The sequence below is a fragment of the Panicum virgatum genome, chromosome 1K, assembly GCF_016808335.1.
Source record: "Panicum virgatum strain AP13 chromosome 1K, P.virgatum_v5, whole genome shotgun sequence".
Taxonomy (NCBI): domain Eukaryota; kingdom Viridiplantae; phylum Streptophyta; class Magnoliopsida; order Poales; family Poaceae; genus Panicum; species Panicum virgatum.
In genome coordinates, this window is record NC_053136.1 from 4,834,800 (window position 1) to 4,849,091 (window position 14,292).

At 38.6% G+C, this 14,292-nt stretch overlaps 1 protein-coding gene across 2 annotated transcripts in view; it reads right to left on the reverse strand.

The window, feature by feature from the left end:
* The window catches only part of LOC120659564 (BEACH domain-containing protein B-like), a 29,926-nt gene that overhangs the window by 4,155 nt on the left and 11,479 nt on the right, over positions 1-14,292 (reverse strand). The window contains exons 8-35 of one of the 2 annotated variants that reach the window (XM_039937841.1): positions 13,421-13,861; positions 12,628-12,943; positions 12,062-12,511; positions 11,816-11,974; positions 11,534-11,683; positions 10,621-10,776; positions 10,471-10,512; positions 10,043-10,387; positions 9,723-9,896; positions 8,898-9,058; positions 8,103-8,412; positions 7,606-8,011; positions 7,180-7,501; positions 6,707-6,895; positions 6,083-6,323; positions 5,768-5,971; positions 5,474-5,695; positions 5,211-5,387; positions 5,008-5,093; positions 4,433-4,888; positions 4,142-4,352; positions 3,688-3,909; positions 2,867-3,337; positions 2,477-2,779; positions 1,936-2,388; positions 1,806-1,852; positions 1,614-1,707; positions 372-578 (exon numbers count right to left, since the gene is read on the reverse strand). In XM_039937841.1, coding sequence (XP_039793775.1) covers positions 372-578; positions 1,614-1,707; positions 1,806-1,852; positions 1,936-2,388; positions 2,477-2,779; positions 2,867-3,337; positions 3,688-3,909; positions 4,142-4,352; positions 4,433-4,888; positions 5,008-5,093; positions 5,211-5,387; positions 5,474-5,695; positions 5,768-5,971; positions 6,083-6,323; positions 6,707-6,895; positions 7,180-7,501; positions 7,606-8,011; positions 8,103-8,412; positions 8,898-9,058; positions 9,723-9,896; positions 10,043-10,387; positions 10,471-10,512; positions 10,621-10,776; positions 11,534-11,683; positions 11,816-11,974; positions 12,062-12,511; positions 12,628-12,943; positions 13,421-13,861 — 7,015 coding nt within the window. Of the gene's footprint in view, positions 1-371; positions 579-1,613; positions 1,708-1,805; positions 1,853-1,935; positions 2,389-2,476; positions 2,780-2,866; positions 3,338-3,687; positions 3,910-4,141; positions 4,353-4,432; positions 4,889-5,007; positions 5,121-5,210; positions 5,388-5,473; positions 5,696-5,767; positions 5,972-6,082; positions 6,324-6,706; positions 6,896-7,179; positions 7,502-7,605; positions 8,012-8,102; positions 8,413-8,897; positions 9,059-9,722; positions 9,897-10,042; positions 10,388-10,470; positions 10,513-10,620; positions 10,777-11,533; positions 11,684-11,815; positions 11,975-12,061; positions 12,512-12,627; positions 12,944-13,420; positions 13,862-14,292 lie in introns of both variants that reach the window. The other variant, XM_039937773.1, reaches the window with a different exon arrangement.

Here is a 14,292-nt window from a genome sequence, read left to right on the forward strand (position 1 = left end):
TCACACTGACCATTTGAATTGCATATAAATCCACAATCACAATCGAAGTGCACACATATATAATTATTTTCATACAATGATTCCAAACACCCCTAATGCTATTTGATTTCATGCAGAATAGATCTACATTCACATCCCAGCTGAAATAATCAATTAATCATGCAAATTCACTGAACACCAAGAAAAGTTCATTATTTTAGATGCAGCAAAGTTTTCATAACTGAATGTGGTGAGGTGATGTAGCTATATGAGGACACACTACAGGACTGCTACAATATGATTGAGCTAGCAGAATATGAATAAAGCTATAACAGTGTATACTGGACTGCTCCATGAGCGAGAGAAAAATATTAATACTAATAATGTATTACCTTTGCCCATGGAGGGAGACCGACATCACCTAAAGGTTCACCATCCTGCTTTATGCCTAGGTGATATGAATTTGAATTTTCAAGAAACTCAGGCATGTAAAAAAATTCAGGTATAAGCTCTTTGACATCACTTGTATTTGATAGGCAGTTCCTGTATGTGCTTTCAATGCTCTGAAATAGACGATCCGCATGGTCAAACTTACCACCCTGTACAGAATACATAAAACAATGTGTTGGTGTTTTTGGAACCATGACGATAAAATAAGCCATAATAGAAAAAAAATCCAAATCCTCTTTTACTTATACAAACAACAACATAGTAAAGATTAAAGAACAATCCGGTTTTACTTATACGAAAACAAAAAATTTCACCTTAGTAAAGATTTAAGAACAAAACAAACAAACAAACAACAACAACAACATAGCCTTCTTTCCCAAACAAGTTGGGATAGGCTAGAGATGAAACCCGAAAGAAATAAGTTCAAGATTCAGGCACATTGATAGCTAGTCTCCAAGCGCTCCTATCCAAAGCTATCTCTTTAGAGATATTCCAATCCTTAAGGTCTCTCTTAACCGACTCATCCCACGTCAGTTTAGATCTACCTCTACCCCTCTTTACATTATCGACCCGCTCAAGAACCCCATTACGCACCGGCGCCTCAGGAGGCCTTCGTTGGACATGTCCAAACCATCTCAGCCGATGCTGGGTAAGTTTCTCCTCAATTGGTGTCACCCCGACCCTATCCCGAATAACTTCGTTCTGGACTCTAGCCCTCCTTGTGTGCCCGCAAAACCACCGCAACATTCGCATCTCTGCTACACTCAGTTGTTGGACATGTCGCCTTTTTGTAGGCCAACATTCAGCACCGTATAACATCGCCGGACGAATTGCTGTCCTATAGAATTTGCCTTTTAGCTTTTGTGACACCCTCTTGTCACAAAGGATGCCAGAAGCTTGCCGCCATTTCAACCAGCCAGCTGAAATTCTATGCCTAACATCTTCATCAATGTCGCCATCCTTTTGTAGCACCGATCCTAAATACCGAAAAGTATCCTTCTGGACCACCACTTGCCCATCTAGACTAACGTCTCCCCCCTCATGCCTAGTCGCGCTGAAATCACACATCATGTACTCGGTCTTGGTCCTACTAAGTATGAACCCTTTCGACTCTAATGTGCGGAACAAAACAAAAACAAAAAAAAATATGAAGGCAGGCAGGGAGTCAAGAATAACGGATGAACCTGAAGATTGCGGTGGAGAGCAGTAAAAGGCTCAAGCCTCAGAAGGTAATAAAGAACAATTCCCATGCTAGAGTAGTGGGATCCATAATAAAAACTGCAACAAAAAGGAATGCAAAGTTTGCTTAATGAGAGCCTCAGGCAAGATGGCGCACATGAAAAATGTTTGAAGGAATACAATGAAATTTATCAAACCTTGGTATATCAGGATCCACAAAATTAAGATATCTATCTTCAAAAGCCTGCATATTAAATATAGTTTATTCAAAATTATCGGAGGACACGGCAAATTCAAGTGACAGTACTCAGTAGGAACTGATCCTACCTTAAAGCGCTTTGCATCCAAGGCACCTACTGGTTTTGTCAGGTCCCTAAAAGTTGATGATTTATTAAAATCAAGCTTTTCTGAAGAGTAGTCAGCCAATATCCAAGGAAATGTAGGATACTGAGTTAAATCGTTGTAAGATCGGCCAGCAAGAGTGTTGAGAATCATAAGATACTCAAAGTTGCTTATTTCTCTCCTTCTCCAGCTTTCTCTAGCACTCTCAGCCATTTCAAGGGCAACCTTTCTGTCAACAAAGGAAATCAGACTGTTCTTATCTCTGCTAGTTCCTTTGGGGAACAGAGCATCATTTCTCAGGGAAACTAAGAGAGACCCAACACTTTTAGCATCATTTTGGGAGGCAAAATTCAGAAATACTGGTGCATTTCCATCATCAAAGAATATCTCAGTAGCAGTATATTGTAGTAGGTAGCGTGTCCAATGAACTGCTTTTATCTGTCAACGAGGAATAATGAGTAAAATATGTGACTAGCCCATACAAACAACACAAATTCGCACAAAATGAGAGAGAAAAGAGACATACCCTAGTGATTTTCCACCTTCTATGGTGTTTAATTTTATTAGACTGAGTTTTTATCTGAGTGTCACTACATTCAGCAGCATTGCCACGCCCTCCATCAAGATTGCTCTTTGGTTTTTCCAGACCTCCCGTCTCATTCTTGGAGTCTGAATCTTTTGTATCTTGAAATCTATCAAAAACAGATGATCCACCAGTGCCTTCGACCAGAAATTCAAAAGAAAAATGTAGGGCGTTTCGTGTGATAGTCAATTGCCCAGCTAGTTTTCTTTTGGGGGTTACAAGAACACAGTGAACTGATGATAGTACCTGGGAAATGATATAAGGAAACCGAGTGAGGAAAGAACAGCAAATACACATACACCCATTCTGCAAGTACATACTAGACCTGCTTACCTCAATATAATCGTTATCTCCACTGGTTGATGAACTTTCTTTTCTATTTTGAACAATAGCATGATAATCAGAGGAATCTGCAGAATCTACAGTATCACTAACAGGGTGGTGCTCTGGTGGGATAGTCTGGGGAGAATCACTCGTATCATTGTTATCCTCACATGATTCAGAATTGACGTCCCCTGTAATTCCCCATACTCCTTTCAGAAGTAAGTGCTTCAATTTTTCTGGTATCTTGGTACTAACAGATGGGTCAACAGATGGGACAACATTCTCATTACTAGATTTGGTGGATGATGGTTGACAAAGTCGTTCGTCAAACTTATAGTTACGCTTGAGCTTGAGTCTGCGCCGCCATTTATCTTCAGTTTTGTCAAGTTTCCAGTATGTCACAATATTATTTGGAAAAGGAGCAGCAGACCATGGCCCCCTCTCGTCACTCAAAGCACGGAGAATATGAATCCATTTGTCCTGTTATGAAATAAAAATCAGTTTGTATGGAATCTTAAAATTACTCCCTCCATATAGGAAATAGATGACGTTTAGGACAGCGACACAGTATCCAAAGCATAACTTTGACTGCTTATTTTTATAAAAATATTTGTTGAAAATTGATATATGTATATTTTTATGGAAGTGCTTTTTAAGACAAATCTATTCATATGATTTTCACTTTTTCAAACTCAATAACTTAAAAGTTATTCATGATTTATATTCCCAATGTTTGACTCAAACCTTGTCCAAAAAGACATCTAAATCCTATACGGAGGGGGTACTAAATAACAGCATGTTTGGTAAAAATGAGACCGGTCACAACTTACTGCAACAATTTGCTGATCCTCTTCAAACGCCATCTGGAAAGCTGCTTTCCTACTGTCGTCCGCAGAAATGGCAGCACTCTTTGCAAATTGTATATCATCCTCAAAACTTTGCAGTTGTTCGACGTCTTGAATTGAGCGTTCATCAAGTTTAGAATGTAGTTCCTGGAGCAGCTTCATGCGATCAAACTTTGCATCCTTCATGTACTTTACCTCATCAGTAGCCTGGGTAGCAGAAAACATGATTTTTTCAGCAACAGTTTTGTTTCAGAACTGTTTACAAACTGAACAATAAAACAGACTTCAGGGCTCAATAAAAATTCTCCCTCCAGCTAAAATAAAGAATATATAAAATAGCACAGTTTGAGAGCTAAAATATCGGTTCAATGCTTGAGAAATTTCTGAGAAGCACAAAATAGCTTCTGCATAGAACTAAACATGAAAGACAAGGACAAACCGCAGCAAGAACCCGGTCCTTTTGTACATGACTAAGGATGAACCCAGCCTCCTTATTGACACTTGCTTCAGTTGAATCATCTCGGCCAGACACACTAATTGCAAGCATAGGCTTCCCATATATCACAGTTTCAAGAATCAAGTGCGACATAACTTGGAAACGTGCACCATCATCAAGTTCCCCATACTGAGATCTTACCCTTACTAAAGACCTGCAGTAATAAGTTACTAAATTGTCAAATTAACTAACATCCAGGGAATGATTATATATAACTAGGAGCATGAATCCTACCAAATTAAAAAATGCAGTCTGTTTTTGCACTGATCATCTTCAGAGATGAGACTAGGGAGTAATGATATGAATTGCTGAACACACTTGGATGCGTTTTCTAAGCCAGCTTTGCAGAGATACATAATGATAAGGTGGAGCATAATTCTTGGAAATCTCTCTGCCCTTAGCATCATAGCTTTGTCAGCAATTTTGTTGGCCTTTCCACCTAATGCACTACTGATGCCTCCTGTTACAACTACAGCAGCCATTTCTGCAGCCGGGATATTGAGGGATTCTACCAATCCACGTGCCCTTTGCCCAATAGACGGGCCGGCTGCATTTGAACTTTTTGGTGTTAATCTGGTCTGTCCCTTGTCATTCAGATAACACAGAAGTGTCCATATCTTGTCAAAAAAACTCCACCAATCATCGCTCAACAGTTCTCCATTGACAAAAAATGTATTACGCCAAGGAAGACTGCAAAAATGTAAATTGGCATTAATGGTCCAAGTTAAAAAAGGTTGACTTAGGACAAACCTAGATGTGCGATCAGAGGAAGGGGCATTTTATGTGTGGCTACCGAACTGTTATATTACCTTGTAAGTAGGTCATTGCTCTCGATGTTTATAATTTCCAAAACTGCGGAGTTAATGTCCTCTTTTGCAGAGTCATCAGATGACAACTGTGCAGACATTTCAGGCGAAGGAAACAGCAAAAGAGAAGGGTTAGATGAGTGAATGAGGACTGTACCTGAAAAAAAATTCTTTTCAGTTTGTTACAAAGAACTGCTCGGCCATACCAAGAGTTTAATCCCTATTTCGTCAACAAACAGTTCATGACTAAGGTTCAAAAGATACAAGATGTTATCACGGCATGGCTGAGAATTAAAAACATTTTCTTCAGAAGAGGTCTCGAGAAGGCTTCCAATGAGATCTTCAAAAATGTCTCGTAGCAGATAGGAGTTTGGTAACTGTCCCTGTAGATTAAACATTAACAATTAACCAATCAGAAATGTCACTCGGATGAAAAGAGGGTATAAAGATGCTATGACATAATTTCAACCTCATCAATTTTCAGTAGAAGGAAATTTGTTGTATCTTCCAGTTGATGCCAGCCTCCTTTCACAGAGAATATGCAATAGGAGAGGACCAATGAATACATGTTCCTCACAAGAATCAGCTCATTGGTCTCCAAATCGTTACCCCTGGCTTCAGAGTTTGATTTGTAGTTCCTAAATACATCAAGCTTCACAGATGTCTCGAGCCAAGAGCTCCAACCATACTCCTGAGAAATCAATTTTGTGAGCAACAAAAGAACTGATTTCTAATGACCTAATGAAATAGTATTAGAAAGTACCATAAGAGATTCAACATTCGAAGGGCTTGAATCCAGCAAATCAAGAAGATCACTTAAAATCTTTGTACGTGCTGAAGCATCTTGACAGGATTGAATATATTTAAAAATGCAAACCAGAATCTGAGGGACAAAAAAGGGAGCCAAACTCGCTGAAGTACTGCTTTTATCTTTTAAAGCATCAGATTGGGCACGTTTCTGTAAAACCTGGACAGAAAATAGATGTGCCAGTTAATTTATTGAGGGTTTCAGTTAACACTGGAAGTCAGACAAGAGGATACATAGTACTATCCTTACTATGAAGTTTTGTCAAATTACCTGTTTAGGACTGGCTCCACCAAGAAGAACATCAAAAAGACTAGCACATAAATGATCTGAAAGTGGAAATTTGAATAGTCTTTCGGATATTGAATAGAAAAACAGTTGAGGTGCTGCTGTTGTTCCTTTCCCTCGTCCTACAGGAAGGCCAAAAATTTTTGGTCCTCTTTTCTCAGATGGAACTCCAACCAAAAGTTTTCCAAGAAGTTGAAGCCCCAATAAACGGATTGGCTCGAATTCCCTGCCAAACAAATGATATAATAATCCCAACCTCATATATTAACTGAAAAGTACAATACAGAAAGAGAACAGACATAAAAAGTTCAGCAATTGCATCTATGCCCATGAATGACAGGAAGTAAAGGAAAAATATATTGTCCACCAAACATAGGCCCTTTTTAAACACTAGTCAAGGGCAGTTGGAGACACAGTTTGGTTTCAGAAAACACAAGTCTTAAAGAATTGCAATTTCAGCGGTCCTAGTTAGTAAAAACAAGAGCATAAGCACCTTCTCAAAGTGAGATCCAGATTAATTTCACAATATACAGTGTCAAAGCACACTTTAGATGAGAGAGCTTTGTTTGCTTCTATCTAGTAATCTGTATGTAAATGAAAGAACATTACCTCTTAAGAAGATTGATGAAAATATAACAACCACCAAGTGAATTTACTTGCTCCAAGAAAGATGGTAGAAGTGAGTTATACGAAAGGGCGCGGATAATCATATGAAGTATATCCTCAATGCATGCAACATCTTGACTTCTTTCAAGAAAGGAAACAAGAGCTCTGATATCATGTTGAGAAACCTTTAGCCTGTAAGAGATAAATGTATTACCAATTAACCTCGTAATAATATGCATAGAAATGTTGCATATGCAATCCAATAAAAGAAGATTCAGTATTATGTATAGGGCAGTATTTAAAATGAAGGCAGGGGCAACAATGAATTTACTTAGTAAAGGCAGGGCAATGGGAAAAGTTGAAAAAAGGAGGGTAAATGTTTAGTTGAGATCAAAGTGAGGGCATGTCGCAATTAGGGAGTACTTATGGAGAGAAAACATATGAGCATCTGTGATGAACGGTTGGAAGTACTTTACTTTAAGCTCATTTCTGCGAGACTCAACACGAGAAGTCGGATCTTGCGAATTAGTTCCATGCTTGGTCTCTCTCCGATCACCTTTTTGCTAACCAGCAAAGGCTTAGAAGACCTAGAATCTACCTTTTCTGAATAGAACTGCCAAACAACATCAATGATCCTAGGGAGCCCACATAATATTGGTAAAAACTTCCCGTCGGCTTCAAAGTATTGTATCAGAAACAAATAATGTTCTCTCTGCACTTCATAGGTCGCATATGCCCAGATATGTGGATTCAAGTAAAATTGTGAAAGAGCATCTTTCAATAGAATCTCTGACATGCCTGAAAAAGCAGATAAGCTACTTATATACACCCTTCCAAACAAATAGGAAAATATATAAGCAGATAAGCAGAGAGAGAGAGAGAGAGAGAGAGAGAGAGAGCACCAGAATTCTTCAAAACAGTAAACATGTACTTCGATGCCGAAAGAGTCTTGAAATTCAATAGCTGTGGTGAAACAGATTGGAACAAGAAACCCAAAATAGAGAATCCAGAAAGAAGATGCATCTGTTGCTGATTTGCTATGTTTCCATCTAGAACAGAAGCAACAAGTTCAATAACTTGACCAGCCAATTCATCACGGGTGACGGACTCTCCATTATGAACCCCAGCATCATTGAAGTGGATCAAAAGAGGGAAAAATACAGATACACCACCAACACAATAAATTATTTCTTGCAGCAGGCGCCTTGCACATAACTTTGTCCCACCCATAGTGGTTGCCTCAAACTTACTCTTGTCAAGACCATCCAATACAGATGACACATTAAACAAAGCCCTATTGTTACTAGCCTGGAGTGAATGGAAAGGATAAATATTTAAACACCTAATTCCAGCATTGTGTTGGAAAATTAGTACATAATGCTTAGATGTCGCCTCAAACCTGTGCGTTCAAGCCAAACATCATTTTTGATGAAATGCCATCCCTTGCATCAAGTATTCCCTTGTACAGTGAGTCATCATTTGTAAGCAAGTTTTGATCACCAAGGAAAGAGTACATGTAACTTGGTCCTAAGTTATAAATGCCCCTTATTTGTTCAGGAGAGAGAGCATCTGAAAATGCATAAACTGGGCCCATTTGACCAGTAAAAGCAAAGGTGCTCTCAAAACCAAGAGAAGAAGGTTCTTCACCAATGGGCATCAATTCTGTACCAACACTGCAGCGGGTCATTACTTCATTTACTTTTGCATACCTGAAAGTAGCAAAAGAATGATCAGAGGAAACTATTAATAGGTTAGGATATCACAAACATACCAAACTTGTTGAGCTTACCAAATGAGTTCATAAGATATGCAACAGCTATTTTTTCTGCTATCTGGTCATGTACTTATTAGTTTTTTTGTTGAATGTTCGAGATAATTAGCAGTAATGCCATTATTGTATGACCATGAGAACTAACAGAGATTTACATTCTTGAGACTGTTAGTAGCAGCAGTCCATCTTAAATATGGTGTTGCAAAGAGATTCTATTAGTGTCCAATATTCCTCCTCCAACACATGCCTAACACTCCTATGTACTGAGAAAGACAACAGCTATTGTGATTAGTGGACATGAAAGTATTGAAGATTATTGGTAAATACCTAGTCCTGATAATCGGGATACACTTTCTGACAATTGAAATACAATTGAACCCCAGAACGCAAATCACGTAGCAAAAAAGTGAGAATTTGACTTACCTGCACTTTTCACTGGATACTAGATCACCATCTACATAGCATCTCAGCTGGCTCCCTCCAGAAAAGGTTCTACCAATTGTATGAGTAACACAAAGGAATTTCCACTGCTTCGTAGGGAGGCTCAGAGGTAACAAAACACACTGATGCTTTGGACTGACAGACTGCAGAATGTGGGGAGGTAATTTGATATATGTTAATAATGACGGGAATTATTCTTCTATTCCTCCAACCCTAGATGGGTGGGTATATATAGCACCTATACATGGGCTACTAGATGGGCCTCTATACACATGGGCCCAATATACTCCAACAGTTAATGCCAAGATCAAGATTCTATTTACTTGACAGTTGAGGTTATGCAGAGTTTATGCCAATATATGCATACATGTGCAACCGTGGCAAAGAAAGGTTCTTATGCGAAAAATTCTATTGGTAACACTGCTGCATAACTAGGATTGGCCAATAGAAGCATAGCATCTAAAAGAAGCGCCAATCATAGTCACGTTTGTGTTAGAAACATATTGATCTCAGGTAAGCATTACATTTTCATTGATTAGTCAGTGGAATGAAGGACATTTGTTCAAATCAGTTGCTTAACTCAACAAGGACTGTCATGAGAATATCAGCAAGACACTGTTGAATTTCACCCAATTCAGTTGCCACTTGCAAGCTGGCAATCAAATTAAGCCTCTAGTTGTTTGCATTAGAAACAGTTTCCACTAGCCAAAGAATTTTTTGGGCTTAGGATAAACCATAGTTGATGAAAGAAAAGGAGCACTAGCAAAACAGAATAAAAAGTGAGCACAGGCATGAGGCGAAAATTACCTCATAGATTAGAGTATTTTTCCCAAGCATAGCTAAACATCCTTTTCCATTTTCAGTGAAGAAGGAGAAAAGGCCCATCATACCCTTCTCAGGGAAACTTTCCACCCTTAGCCAGCAGCAAAAAGATAAACCTTTGTTGTAAGGCCATTGAACTGATGATTTTATTTCAATACCCTGTTGGCGATGAAAGTACATGGAATCATACAAAGTGATGCAAAATAAGACAGAAAAGCATAATGAAGAAATTGGTCATTTTAGAATTATCAGAAAGAAAATACTACCAAAATGGCTTATAGTAAAATAAAATCAACACAACTCACAGAATCATGACCGCTAAACTCAAAGAAAGCTTCAGGCCCCTTTTCCTTGAGCATGTGACTAACACTTGTCAAAAGCAATGAACTGTGCTTCTGCTTTGCAATAATCTTCTCACCACGCAGGAGGGCAAAAATTTTTCGAATATCCTTTCCGCAAATACTGTGTCCACCAATGATCTGAATTAGCTCCGCGATTTTGATTACAATGTCATCCCCTTCCTCTACTGAAAACCAATCAAGAAGGAAACTAAGCAGCCCTGCTCTGAAACAAGAAGTTCTATTTGTAATGGACCCCTTGAGCAACTGTTGTAAGACCATAAGCCCATAATGCTGGAGTGAAGTGCTGCTCTGCCAATTGGAAATCACCAATTTACATATATATATACAGGAAAGTATAAACAGAGCGTGCACACATAGGGAGGGAGGCGGACCTTTTGCAGAACATTTAGTAATAGCATAATCACATCTTCATTCTGATGAAAAAAAGAGCAAAATCAAGTAACAAATATCAGATAACAGGACAAAATACAAGGGGGGTAAATTGAATGAAGCAAATCAGGTAAAATCATGACACTCCGCACCTTTATTGTTGTTTTTTCATTTATGTCAAATGCACCATCAACAAGCATGTCAAGTAGGGCATCCAGAAGTTTAGGACTTGGAATCCATTTACAGAAGTCCAACAGCAAGCTTTGCAATGTTTGATAACCTGCACCTACCAGCAATCTGAAGGCAGCCTGGATAGGACAAACCAGGATTTTAAAATCACAGCAAGAAAATAACAGCACGAATAAAGAGTGATGAGACTGATATTCAGACTAACTGCCTTGTTTGCAAAATAGCCAGCTTAGAGGAATGCTTGCTTGCCCGTGCATGGTCATGGAAGGGTGCACGCCAAACAAGTTCAGTCCAGGCCATCCTAGGTGTGTCTGCTCACTAAGGCTGGAAGCTACCAACTGCGCCACAGCAAGGAGAGAAGAGAAAAATAGCAGAGGCTGAGGAATGTGGGGATGGCAGCGCAGTGAGAAGACCCATGGGTCTAATGGGTTTTAAACCATCTCGATCCAATCCATGAATCAGTTTGTTTAAAGGTTTTGGTTGGGCTGGGAAGGTGAGTTGCGTGCAACCCTTGTCTATGCCTATATCCAATAGTCTACCTTCCACCTGGTGTTGTGCCAGTGGGCCCAGAAAAGGTACCACCTGTTAGATGTATTTTCCCCATTGTATAAGGGGCTTTTGTGCATATTTATCCACACATGTACCTGTATATATTTGGGCCTAGTGCCTCTATAATGAATACAAGTGCTATTCATACCAGCATGTGAACAGTACTGCTGCAGCACCTAATAGTGCTGGTACACAACACAGCAGGATTAAGTTCCAATGCTAACCCAGGAGCAGGAAAGTATAAAAGGTTTAAAATGGTAGCATAAGCCTTCCAGGTACTAGTATAGCCAAGTTTATGCAAGACATGATAGCCAAATATTTTGTTACCTTTGACTCATCATTTTCAGCAAGTAAAGCAGTCAGTGTCTGAAGGACATTGAGGACTAATTGCTCCCCAACTGCTTCATCAAAAGTTCCATTCAACAAAGAGACTATATGCAGGAAGCACTCCCCGTAGCGAAACAGATTTTGATAATACTGCCAAAATATAATAGTGAAAAATAAATAAAACTGACAGGTATGATGTAGACTAATGGTGTGAAGAGCCGTACCAAAATATGTAAAGTACTGGGAGGAGCAAATTCATATTTACAAGAGAGAAAAACATACCACGCGATCTATCATTATGATATCTCTCATATTAATTAATAGATCGATCGACAATTCTGCAAAACCCTTTTCGTTTTCTTTTACACGATTGAAAGTCTCGAGATATTTGGAGCATAGGTGCATCTTTGCTGCATGATCTTGTGCTGATGATGGAGGTAACTGATTACAAGAAACAACAGGAGAGTCTCTAAGTTCCAGACGTTTGTATCAAGAGCAATATAAGGAAAGAGGGTGAATACGACTTACCCTAAATAAAGCAAGTACTTGCTCCACTATATGCTTCCTGAGGTATTCTTCTTGGAACAAGTCAAACAAACACTCTATACAATTGGCATTATGTAAAATTGCAACCCTACCAATTTCAGATATTGTGGCATAATCCTTGAAAAGGTTGAAAGCCAATTCCACAAATGTGCGAGCGTTCTTAATTTTCTCGTCTGAAGTCGTCGGAACATTTCTGGATCGAGAACCATCTTCATTTAAGTCATCTTGGAGATGGGACAGCTTCCTTAGTTCTTGTGCTTGAAGGCATGCAACCTTCAGGACTCTAGTAAGCACATCAATTGACTTGAAAGAAGCTAGAGTTTGTTCCGTTGCAAGTTGCAGGATAACATGAAAACTTTTAACAATAGCACCAGCCAATCCAGGATCATAGGTACAATGTTCAAGTGCACCTACCAAAGCTGAGCATTCTGGCTACAAACAAAATAAGACTATTTTAGAGAAGAACATGCAAACAAAAAAAGATGGCAACATCCAAATTAAAATAAACTAAGCAATATCTTAGTTAAGGCAGGAGAAAATTTGGATACCAGGTTATTTGAGTTTTCATTGAGTGTTGCAGCAAACTCCAAGAAGGAAATAGCTTCAGCTTGAAGAATGTTAACATCAATTTCATTGAAGCTTTCGGAATTAGTTGATTTGGGAGCATCAATAAGTCGATCATTCCATGTCGCATGAATGATCTGATGCATGTAGTCCACAGATGACCCAAAGTAGAAAAATTTCTCCGAGAATATCAGATCCCAGAGACCCTCCTCTCGAAAAGATTTAAGTAGAGCTGGTGCTGAAATGAGAACCTTCCTAAACGTGCAAAGCATGTAATGCTGCAAGGTATTTGCTAAAATCCTGGAGAATTAATCAGCAAAAAAATCATCAGCAAAAGAAATTTAGTAATGGGTCCCATTAAAACAGATGTTCAATCACTTGAAAAGGCCTAAAAAGAATATTTTGTGTAGAGACTGATGTTGTTTGTCCCAAGAAAGAACATTATAGCCAGAAGAATGAACAGTTAGGAAAGGTTAAAAGGATTAGAAAGCAGACAGCAACTAGTTGAAAGATTGCTCAAATGGTGAAAATTATCTACCATAATATCAAAATGCCAATTGTTAAATATTACTGAGTTTTTCTATTGATTTGATGTTTGACCAATACAACTTAGCTTGGAAAATATCTTATGTTAATACACACAATCTTGATAGGTTGGACATAATGGACGTGAAGAGCCATAGTCATCGATAAAAACAATAAAGCCTTTTAGTCCCAAGCAAGTTTGGGTAGGTTACAGATCCATCAATCAAGTTACACCAAGGAGAAGAAATTTACCTTATATGATCCGGCAATTCAGTTTCACCAGTACAAGCTTTGATGCACGGGAAAACTGTTGAAAGAACCTTTATGATCCACCTCGCGCATTGCTCCCAGTATGCCAGTGAGATGGATAGCGAAATTTGGCTAATATCAGTTGGAGAAGGGCAATACTTAATCTCCTTGGGAGGAAGAAGAAAAGAGCAAAGTGCTATGCTCAATTTTACAGAATACTCATTCCATTCTGATGTATCAAGAATATCCACAGGATTTGAGAAAGATTCTAATGTTGGTGAAGAACCGGTGCTTTCTTTATCAAGTTTCAGGCAGGCCTGAGGATTGAGCGACTTTTGCTGATGAAACTCCTGGAGCATAAATGCAGGCCAACAGATACTGTTTGCAAATTTATGTATCCTCCCATTTTCACACAAGAATTGCAAATTATTGACATTTCCAAAACTGGACTGACAGTCAAGGACACAAGAGAGACAAATCATGCAACAGAATATGACAACAAATTTCCAACAATATACTAAGTTCAGACCAAAATAGTTACAGCATAATTACAAGTTAGCCCTATCAGTATGCCCTTGTCAGACAAGGCAGCACCGCCAAATGTTTAATTGTTATGAGGTTCACTAACCGAATTTAATGTAGACTCAAACCTTCATATAGTGATGTTTCACTTAAAACTGATGCAAAATAGTTTATTAATCACTATTATAATAAGTAACATAAATCATCATCAATCACAACTTAAATTATCTATATGAATCTAGTGCATATCCTCCAACAACATTATAAAAGCCTAATTGTAAAAGAACACGGATAATTATTCATGTAGTGTAATATTTCAAGATAGTAAGGCACTGCCTGACACGTGACTGTTT